The sequence below is a fragment of the Arachis duranensis genome, chromosome 3 (genome assembly GCF_000817695.3).
Source record: "Arachis duranensis cultivar V14167 chromosome 3, aradu.V14167.gnm2.J7QH, whole genome shotgun sequence".
NCBI classification, from domain to species: Eukaryota; Viridiplantae; Streptophyta; class Magnoliopsida; order Fabales; family Fabaceae; genus Arachis; species Arachis duranensis.
In genome coordinates, this window is record NC_029774.3 from 125,467,851 (window position 1) to 125,478,929 (window position 11,079).

The 11,079-nt window shown below is 38.3% G+C and overlaps 3 protein-coding genes across 3 annotated transcripts; all 3 read left to right on the plus strand.

The window, feature by feature from the left end:
• The first annotated feature begins 577 nt into the window (after nucleotides 1-577).
• LOC107481295 (methylsterol monooxygenase 2-2) lies at nucleotides 578-3,714 on the plus strand. Its single transcript, XM_016101550.3, has 7 exons — nucleotides 578-821; nucleotides 1,615-1,752; nucleotides 2,285-2,430; nucleotides 2,562-2,681; nucleotides 2,763-2,975; nucleotides 3,068-3,148; nucleotides 3,288-3,714. Exons 1-7 carry the CDS (start codon nucleotides 792-794, stop codon nucleotides 3,373-3,375), a joined length of 816 nt encoding a protein of 271 aa, XP_015957036.1. The 5' UTR covers nucleotides 578-791; the 3' UTR covers nucleotides 3,376-3,714.
• A 2,368-nt stretch (nucleotides 3,715-6,082) lies between these two features.
• Nucleotides 6,083-7,759, plus strand: LOC107481118 (protein FAR1-RELATED SEQUENCE 5-like). Its single transcript, XM_016101333.1, has one exon. The coding sequence runs from the start codon at nucleotides 6,083-6,085 to the stop codon at nucleotides 7,757-7,759; it is 1,677 nt and encodes a 558-aa protein (XP_015956819.1).
• Nucleotides 7,760-10,008: 2,249 nt separating this feature from the next.
• Nucleotides 10,009-10,527, plus strand: LOC107481117 (uncharacterized). Its single transcript, XM_016101332.1, has one exon. It carries the CDS (start codon nucleotides 10,009-10,011, stop codon nucleotides 10,525-10,527), a length of 519 nt encoding a protein of 172 aa, XP_015956818.1.
• The last annotated feature ends 552 nt before the right edge of the window (nucleotides 10,528-11,079 follow it).

The following is an 11,079-nucleotide window of genomic DNA, read 5'->3' on the forward strand; positions in this document are numbered from 1 at the left end:
AATTAATATATTTTATATACAAGATACACTGATTTTATTTTAATAATAAAATCTATTAAAAAAGTTTTTAATATTATAAACTAAAAATTTTAATTAAAGAACAGAATATACCTATTTTGATATACCCAAGAATAATATATATATTCTTTTTATAAATAAAAAATGAGTACATTAAGTACTAAGTGTTTGTTTGAGCGTAATTAAATTAATAAAAAGATTATTTTGATAAAAAATATTTTTTTTATTTTTTAGTGTGTTTAATAAATTTTTAATAATAAATATAAAAGTACTAGAACGATAAAAAAAATATATTTTTTTGAAAAGTTACACTATCTATCTTTTTTTTAAAAAATATTTTTATATAATAAATGAACAAAAAAATACTTTTATCTTATTTTATTTAAACATAATTAATAAATAAAAATATCTTTCTATATGAGATATCCAAAATTAAAATTATTTTTATTTTTATAAAATATCTTTAAAAAAACCATTTAAATAGCGTTCAAACAACCCCTAAACAGAGAATAAAATAAAAACAAAAAACGCTATATATACGAGCATGAGATGGGGAAGATTGAGATTCCCACTCTGTCTTGATTATTATTTATATGTGTATCTCTCCGTCTTTACACTAGTGGTTGTTCCTCGCTGGTATCTACATCCTTCCTTTTGGCCTCTTCTTACCTCACTTCCACCCATAGTATTCATCTCGCTCTCTCATTCACTTATACTCTCTTTCTTTCTCTTCACCACTTTCCACCACGCTACACTTTCTAGTGCCTTCTGCTATGGCATCCGTCATCGAATCTGCCTGGCAGGTATTCTCTCTTTATTTCTTTTCATCTTGTTTTATCCTTTCAGCTTCTATATTCTTTGCATTCTTCCTTCTTCTCCGTTTCTTCCCCCTAGATTAGTACTAGATTTGCTCCTTTTTCTTTACTTTTTTTTTAATTTTTTCATTTTTTATAGGCATTATGATCTTGTCTTTTTACATGCGTTTTCACTCGATTTCAGATACAGTAACTTATCTTTTTTTTCCCTTTTTATATAAAAAAAGTTATTTATATTTTTCAGCAAGTTGATGATGGTGTGTGTGAGTGTGATATAATGCGTTTGTTCAGGACTGCGTTGTCACATAGGGACCATGATGGGTGTTTGATTGCATTCTGATTTTGACTTTTGGTACATAATGCTTGCTAGATCATACTCCATGGATATTTCATTTTAATATTTATTATATTATCACCTTAATTATTGCTCAGATGATAATAATTACCAGAAAGGACCCAAGAAATTATGACAGCTGAAAGCATTATACAGTTGAAGTGATGCTCAACATAAGATTTGAGCTGATTCTGATTCACTCACCTACAATAAATTTTTTGAATCTCACCTTTTTTTATAGTGATGGTTGAAGAGGTTGAAGAGTGACGCAATTCCATGCGATACTAATTTAATTAACAATTTGTTGATGAAAATTTCACAACTTTGTCATATTTTTTGTAGATCACTATTTTACGATGATAGAAGAATTGATGTTTTTACTTCTTTTTAAATATGCAATGGGTACAAGATATGGAATTTATTGGTTTTTCTGTGCTGCAATTTCAGTATTTGATCACACATTTCAGCGACTTTCAGCTGGCATGTTTGGGCAGTTTCTTTCTACACGAAAGTGTTTTCTTCTTATCTGGACTCCCTTTTATATGGCTTGAGAGGGCTGGGTGGCTGACCAAGTATAAAATTCAGGTTTTCTCTTATTCTGATTTAAAGTGTAGGATTGGTTTAGTGTTTTTTTTCCCTCCAAGCTAGATATTAGGTGCTTTGTGTTTTGTTTTCATGTTTTTCTCCAAAGGACCTTAAGTAATTTGTTTATAGAAGGAACTGCTACAATGTAGTTGTTTGGTCTTGTTGGACCCAAGCCATAGGATGACTCTTTGTTCTTGATACCAATTATTTGCTTCTTCTCTGTTTTGACATTGTGCCAAAAAAATAATATATTCTGGCTTCATAAAAACTAAAGCAATGTACTCTTTATTTTAGATGGCCTTGAAATGACACTTCCTGTTGATCGTCAAATGTCAACCTTTTGATATATACTTACATCCAATTTGGGAAAGAATTTGAAACTTTTCTATTGTGCTTATATTCATGTTTCCTCCATTGCATATGCTTGATATGCTGCTCACTAGATCTCTATCCCGATCATATTCCTTCATTTGCTGTATAGTCTGATCAACGCAAAGATTTACAATCGTTGCTAATACTTGTTTTCATGCAGGCAAAAATTAATAGCCCTTCCTCTCAGGGAAAATGTATTATTCGCTTGTTGTTGTATCATTTCGGTGTCAACCTACCTGTTATGATTTTTTCATATCCTGTCTTCACATACATGGGCATGCGAAGTAGTCTTCCACTTCCATCCTGGTATTTTCAGGTTCTTTGGAACATTCTGGTTATTTTGGCCTAATGACTTTTAAAATAGGAATTTTATGTGAACATTTAGAATATATCTTTCTTGAAAGCTTACTTAGAAAGATCGAATTTTGGTTTAACAGGAGAGTAGTTCTATCTCAAATAATCTTTTACTTCATTTTGGAGGATTTTGTATTCTACTGGGGGCATAGGGTATTGCACACAAAATGGTTGTACAAGCATGTACACAGTGTTCATCATGAGTAAGTATTAATATTATGTGTATTTATGAATTATTTTGCCCTATTACTTAAACTATCAGGGTGTTTTATTATGTTGTGAAGATATGCTACACCATTTGGACTTACTTCTGAATATGCTCATCCTGCGGAGATACTTTTCCTTGGATTTGCTACCATTGTTGGTCCTGCTGTCACTGGGCCTCATTTGATAACTCTTTGGCTATGGATGGTTCTTAGAGTCCTTGAGACAGTTGAGGCACATTGTGGTTACCATTTCCCATGGAGTCCTTCAAATTTCTTGCCATTGTACGGGGGGTGAGTGTCATGTTCCTTTTTCACTTGACATCATCATTTTTTTGGTATATTTAGTTATGACGCTCGTTAAAATCTTGCTTCTTCACTTTTAGTGCTGATTTTCATGATTATCATCACCGGTTGTTGTACACCAAATCCGGAAACTATTCATCAACATTCACTTACATGGACCGGTAAGTTTTCAACGTTCTTTAAATGTATTGGTATTGTTGTTTAGAATATAAGATGGTGTGACTATGAATTGTTAATGCCTTGGATATTCCACTTCTTATGGTTGACAATATTAATGTGACATTTTTTCCGTTATAATAGGATATTCGGAACTGATATAGGATACAGAAAGTTGAAAGCATCCAAGAGTGCAGAAATTGAATTCAGCAGCGAACAAAAGAAAAAATGATGGAGCAAATTCTTAGGAACCCTTGCAAAAATTAGAATTTTGAATTCTCATCCTGAGGGTAAAATTGAAAAATGTCTTGTATTCAATGTGTTTTTTTGTATTCAATGTGTTATTGTGTGTTTTTAGCTATTTCTTGTCAACAACGTGTTTTCTTTTGGACATTTATGCTTTTGTTATTTAGAAGAATTCGGTGACATTAGTTTTGGTTGGATGGTTTTATCCACATTGCGCGTCTAATATTCTTGATTCCTCTTCCTTGTTGGCGCACATCATTTGTATTGTTTGATTTGAAGTGAGTTTATTTAAGGAAAGTAGTTGTTCCTTCACATGTTAAGCCTATTCAAACTGAGTCTAAATTCCATTCTCACTCTTATTTATATATATGGATTTCTTTGTGTTTGGTTTAGCTTTTGGAGTATTAAATACAAGTTTAGTTTCTTGAAAGCTTCACTTTTTTGTTTGTCTATTTTTTTTCTTTTAAACGCAAATGTAATTCTATCCTCCAACCTACGTCTACCTAAAGCTAAAAATTAAATATTCTATTTTTCAACTCAGCGTTTACCTAAAGTTAAAAATTATTGCGTTCACTTCTTTCGTTAAATTGAAATTTATTTTTTATTTACCGATTTTGTCCTTTATTTATATCATGAATTTTGTTGTTTTTTTATAATGTTTTTTCTCTATTGCTCTTTCATGCATATTATTTTTTATAGAGTTCTAATTATTCTTTCTTCATATGAATTTTTTTACCCTTATTGTTATTTTTTTATATAGAATTGTGTGTGTTTTATATTATGATTCTATTAATTTTATTAGAGTACTAAAGAGTACTGAGAAATTTTTTTTATCTAAAATTAATTTTAAATAATATAACCCAACTAATATTTAATTTACTATAATTCATTTTGATATAAAAATTATCAAACATGAACTATATTAATACCAACTTGCTTTTGCAAAATTAAATTTTATACAAATTTTCATTTACAAATTTAATCTAAACACATGCTACAATTCTAAACTTGCAAACGTAAAGCAAAAGCAAAATCTAGTTGCAAAAATAGTATATCTCCATGTTCTATGTTATGGTTTGCTCTATAAATAAGTCAATTAGTTAAGAAATCATTTTGAACCCTTCTCTTTTGGCCCAAGTTCACTTTATTTGCTTATTGAAATTCACTCTCAAACTTCTTTCTTGTTCTGTCTTTTTTGAAAGAAAGTTCAATGCAAATGTTCAAACTTTAAACCTATCAAACTTTAAACGTATAATATTTTCTTTTTATTTCCTTTTGAAAGGTTGCGCTCATACTGTTATCAATATTCATTTTGATTAACAACTAGCAACAAACTAAAGAGCGTATTAAAAAAATCGCTAAAAGAATTATATTGCGCGTTGTTCTCAGACTACTGCACACATATCTCCATTCCTATTTGTTATTAATTATTGTGATTGATTATACTGTTTAAATAAAATTCCGATATAAGAATATATGGAATTAGAAGATACTGTAAAAGTAAAATAGTTAGTCTATTGCAATTTTGTCTTAAATTATGCATTCAACTCTCATCTACAACTGGAATATCTACCATTAATCACTATGACTAATTCAATTGTACGTACTTTATCGGCGTTTCCTTTTTTTTAATTGTCATAAGTATACAATGTACCCACAGTTGCACACTTACAGACACTAGATGAGTTCTTGGTTTCCACTTTTGGTACAACGACCCTTTTGTTTAATCGGGCACGGATTCGATACACGGGTAGTGTTAGCGCATCCAAACGCCATTTAGGAGTTTGGCGTACCGGTCAGCCAGGGAGGGCAAAAATGAAATACGATGCTTTTTTTGGGGTTTTCTACAATTTTATATAAAATAGGAGGGCATTTTTACGATTTTTAAAAAGCATAAAATTACGTTAATTGTTTAAATTAGCTGCACACTCAGTATTTGATTAACAACTATTACTGCCGCTCTCTTCCTCCCCTTCCCTTCCGTTGCAATCGCACTCGCTTTCTCCCGTTTTCCCTCCGTCGCAATCTCACCATCTTCCTCCCCTTCCCCTCTGTTGCAATCGCATCGTCCCTTCCTATCTCCACCACCGAGAACGACTGAAACCTCCCCAGTCAGCTAACTTCTTCTCCCCCCACCAACTCAGTGTTAACGATTCTGTTTAGGCGGATCCAAGCACACAAACAGCCTCACCACCTCTGACGACGACGGTACCTGATCTGCATTGTCGGTTGTCTTCGGCAGTAGATGGCTTCGCCGTTTCCATCAATGGAAAGAAGGTACCCGTTGTATTATCACCCTTCACTTGATTTACAAATATCCCCCTTTTTCTTCGTCATAGGTCTGAAATTGTCTTTGAAGTACATCCCCCAATTTTGCGTGTTTCGCTAAATTACCGTGTTGTTGCTGTTTGGCACAGGATTGCCGGGGATGAAGATACCACTGGGGGCGAAGCAGACCATGGAGTTGGATTGGTTGAGGGCGAAGGCTTTGCAGGGTTGGAGTCGGACGAGTACGATTTACAGGAAGATTAAACAGAAAACGACCATCCGGTTGAGGGCGAACGCTCTGCAGGGATGGAGTCGGACGAGAACGACTTTCAGGAAGATGATACAGAACACGACCATCATGCAGAGGCCGATGTCGACAATGGGGATGCGGTTGAATTGGAAGACAGTTTGGACGGCGCCGAGTAATGTCTGAGAATTATGCGGAAGACGAGTTTTACGCCGTTGATTCCGGCAAGTCCATAGGTTGGATTGATTTTTTGAACTTGAGCGCGGAGGATGTTCTCCGGTTTAATTTCGCAGATGTTGACATTGCATTTGAGTTCTACCAGCAATATGCAAAGCACCATGGCTTCGGCGCGAGACGTTCCAGAAGCGAAAAACGCGGCGAAGTAAGGATACAGCACGAGTTCGTGTGCCACCGACAAGGGTTCCGATCCCCGAAGTTCTACTCGATGCCTAACCGGCAAAAGAGGCCGAGGGCCGAGACACGGTGTGGATGCCATGCAAGGATGCTACTCCGCATGGACGATGAATCAGGACGTTGGCACGTTGCGTTCTTTTCAGACGCGCATAACCACCACGTTCTTGAGTTGCGATTTTCTTCCATGCTCCCGGGCCATCGAAGGATGAGCGAAGCGGACATCGAGCAGATGAACGACATGCGCAAAGGGGGCATTGGCGTCTCCCAAATCCACGGTTTTATGGAGAGCCTGGCCGGCGGGTATCATAATGTCCCGTACACAACAAGGGACATGCACAATGTAAATGCGAAGCAACGAAGAGAGGGTGGCCTAGATGCGGAATCGTGCCTAAGGTATCTCCGAGAGTGCAAGGCAAATGATCCAGCACTGTACTACAAGAAAGTTGTTGACGGTGAGAGCGTGTTGCAACACTTGTTTTGGTGTGACGGCACCAGCCAAATTGATTACCAGGTGTTTGGAGACGTGGTTGCATTTGATGCAACGTACAAGAAAAACGTTTACCTTTCACCTCTTGTAGAATTCTCCGGTGTGAATCACCACAACCAAACGGTTGTCTTTGCCGCTGCACTGGTGGCAGACGAGAAAGAAGAGACCTATGTCTGGCTGCTTCTGCAGTTGCAAACTTCAATGAAAGGGAAGGCTCCCGTGTCCATAATAACCGACGATGATAGGCAAATGAAGTCTGCAATCGAGCAAGTTTTTCCAGAGGCTCACCATCGACTCTGCGCTTGGCATCTACTCCGAAACGCCACGAGCAACATCGGAAAGCCCAAATTCACCAGGATGTTTAGGGATTGCATGCTCGGTGACTACGAGGTCCGAACATTTCAGAGAAAGTTGTTTGAGATGGTTGAGAAATTTGGCGTGGCCGATAAAAGATGGGTACAGGACATGTACGAGAGAAGGCACAGTTGGGCCACAGCACACATACGGGGAAAGTTCTTTGCCGGATTTCGAACAACATCAAGGTGCGAGGGCTTGCACGCTGTGATATCACGGTATGTTAAGTCTCGATACAGCTACACTGAGTTTTTACGTCATTTCCATCGATGCTTGATGTTCGTGCGCGCAAAGGAGGTGGAGGCTGATTTCGAGTGTGCAAAGGGTGACCCTGTTATGACCACCAACCTGAAACAGCTGGAGCGGAGTGCAGCCGACAACTACACTCGTGCGATATTCTATTTGTTTGTTTCCATTTTTGACAGGACCTGTGCAATGAGGGTGGTTGACTCTGAAGACAATGGTTCCTATTTTATCCACACCGTCTCTCGATACGACACTCCGGGGAAGGATTGGCGTGTTGTTGCAACGTCTGATACGAGGGAGGTCCGATGCACGTGCATGAGAATGGAATGTTTTGGGGTCCCTTCGAACATATAATTGCGGTGCTTGTTCTTAACAATGTTCATGAGATCTCGAGGTCTCTGATATTACCGAGATGGACCAAGGATGCAAAACTTGTGGCGGTGCAGTCGATGGGGGTGATTTGGGATTCTGTACAACTGACGCAACACTGGTGCCTGATGGATTGGTACCGGAAAGTGTGCAAGATTGCATGTCACAGCACCGAAAAGTTTCAGTTTGCAAGAGACATAGCCGTGCTGATGCTGAAGCACTTTGAGAACGAAGATGCAGGAAACACCAGTTTTCTACACGATGGGCCACCTACTGAGGGTGGCAGACCCTCGGTGCAGAATCCACCCAAGCGCAATACAAAGGGTAACGATGCTCATGGTGAAAAGAAAACCCAGCGATGTCGTTTGTGCTGGAAGGTGGGACACAACCGGACGACGTGTCCGGAGCGCCGCACAATGGAACCATCCAGCGCAGTTGTAGAAGACATGGATTCAATGGACACGGACATGGTGGGTTGGTCGCTCTATAGACGATGTAGTTAAGTTTTCTGCTCTGTTAAATGGATCTAATCATTTGTTTTTTACATTGGTGTCAGGTCTATGATAACCTATCCGGCGATCTGTATGCGACCGCGGAGATTCCTTCGTTCCAGTACTTCGATAGTGACACGCAGGCTGGGTTTGCTAACAGCGACTTCGCTGGGACCAACACGTCCGGGCCAGTCATGTCTCTCGCCGATTGAGCAAAGGGGACCTACAGTTGTCACCACCGTGTGTTGCAACGGCGGGTTGGTCGAACCCTTTCACGTTCTCCGGTAGGTTGTAGCCGCACACCGAATGTTGTCTGCATTTCATCTGGGTACAGATTCATCTACATGTCGTCCACATTAACACAAGTTTTTGCTATGTTGGCTTTCCCTGGTATGTGGATGTGCTATAGATATCACCGTTTTTAATCGGGATTCAAGATGTGTAGGTGTGAAGTGGTGTCATGCGAATAGCTGCAAATCGACTGTCAAACCTGATGTATTATTATTCGGTCGTTGTCCACCCTTTTTTGAATCGGACATGGTAGTTAGGGGCATGTTTACAACGATTCTATGTTTAGTGGATATTTTGTACGTATGGTAAGTGGATATTTTGTATGTAGTTGGTAGTAACGTTCAGTGGATATTCAGATGCACGTCTCATAAAAAAACTCATTGGAAAATGCATGTGGTTCAATCGCGATTTTGAAATTCTTTGTAAGGGATCATTGCTTCTGGATGTAATTTAAAACACACGCTTAAAACACCTGAAATGATGAGTAAAATGCACTTAATGAAGCACGGCAACAACTTCGAATCAATAAACAACCACTACTAATTGGCATTTTGAGGGTATTAACAAATCAGTGTGAAGTTTCAAAATTCAAAATGCAAAGCTACAAAATGTAGGTGAAGTGAATCGGATTACATTCAAGCTTCACCGCTTAAAATTACATTCAAACTTCACAGGCACAAATTGACATACATTTCTAATATTGGCAGATCAGTCCATTTGCAATGCTACGTGCAACAACTGCGGTGAACCTGACCAGCACACCATTCAACAAACTCCGGGACCGTGTATTGGGCAAGGCAGAGTTATGGAGGATAAAAACAAAGAAGAACACCTAAGCCGACCGCCTGGTACTGCGTTGGATACATGGTTCAACCAGCTGTGACGCTTATGCCCCCATGCCCGAGGTAGTATTAGGTTGCTTTCTTCTTTAATTTTATATTTGGGTACACTGCGAGCATGTGTGGCGATTCAAGTTTATGTTACTCGCAAATTAAGACTTTCTGTGTTTACGGCCTTTCGTTTCATGTTTCGTCTTTCGTGCATGGACGCCTATTGCAATTTCCAGGAATGATTTTCTTTAATTATATTTATACATATGAATGCGATGATGATTAGTTAGAATATAATTTAGTTAGATTTAATTTTAACGCTCCTAGCCATCGACTAAATACGCACCAGCGCGTAATGACAAATCTAATAAATTCCCTCAATTAATAATGTTATTTCTATTTACAAGGCAAGTTCATAGAATCATTTTTTTTATTTTTTTAAAAAAATAAAATGGATTTCGCCAACGAAATGATGCATCAGTTAAGTCCGAGGGAATTGGATTCCAAAGGGCGACCCTAAACCATAAATATACTAGCATTCTTACTCTCAACACCACTGGTCATTGGATAACACCGTGTGAAGCATATACACTAGCAGGCCCCAGTCCAACGGAAAGTTATAATGGAGCGTTTCTCTAACGCCTTCAAACTACCCCGCGACGTTTGGTTAGCCATAGCCATTAAAGTCGCGACGACATCGATTGAGGACCTGTGCAGGTTCTGTATGACGTGTTGCGTTGCGCGCGATGTAGGCGACGAGGATACTGTGCTCAGGATGGTTGCCATACCACCTCCGCATGACATGAATTGGTTATGGATACGGGACCCTATTAGGCGAAGATTCTTCGAGAGGTGCATTGAAATTGGTCACCCGGAACTTCTGTTTCGGGAGGCGCTGCAGGAGCTCTACATACGACGTAACCACGCCGTCGGATGGGAAATGCTGCAAAATGCAGCAAGGAATGGGTTGGACGCCGCCAAGTACGCACTTTCAATGGAGTTGCTCATCCGAAGGGACGACAGCGACGCCAAAAAAGAAGGTTTGGAACAATTTCGCACGCTCGAAGCGGATAACTTACTCCCCGCATGTTACTCGAGTTGCTTCGCAGTCCTCACAATTTCTTGGCCGGATGAAGTCTAAATGCCAGAAAAGGGAGAAGAACATACGGTATGTGACTTGACCAGATGCTTGACCCGAGGCCACATGGGTCTTCTCTATGACTACCGCCGAAGGGCAGCAGAGCGGGACTCCATCCACGGTGTCGGAGGCGCTGACCATATCCGGTGCATTCGCTATCGCGCCGACTACGAGGTGGAACGATTCGTTGACATAGCTAGGGTTTAGGATTGTTATACATATTAGGTTTAGTATTGACATATAATATTTCGGTTTAGTATGGACGTATAATATTAGTTTTGGTATTGAAAATTTGAAATATCGTGTAATCAATGCTTTGTTTTTTATATATCCATTATGTAAATATTTGTCAGTGATTTATTTTAACTAGCGATTAACTACTCTATTACCATATAAATGTTCTTTAGTTAAACCGATACTTCTTATATATAGATATAGAAAAATTATAGTTAACCAACAAGAATTTTGAACAATGTCTAAATAATGTCAATTAATATGATTAAAATATTAAACTTAATTAATACCATTAAATTCTGATATAACAAAACATAAAGC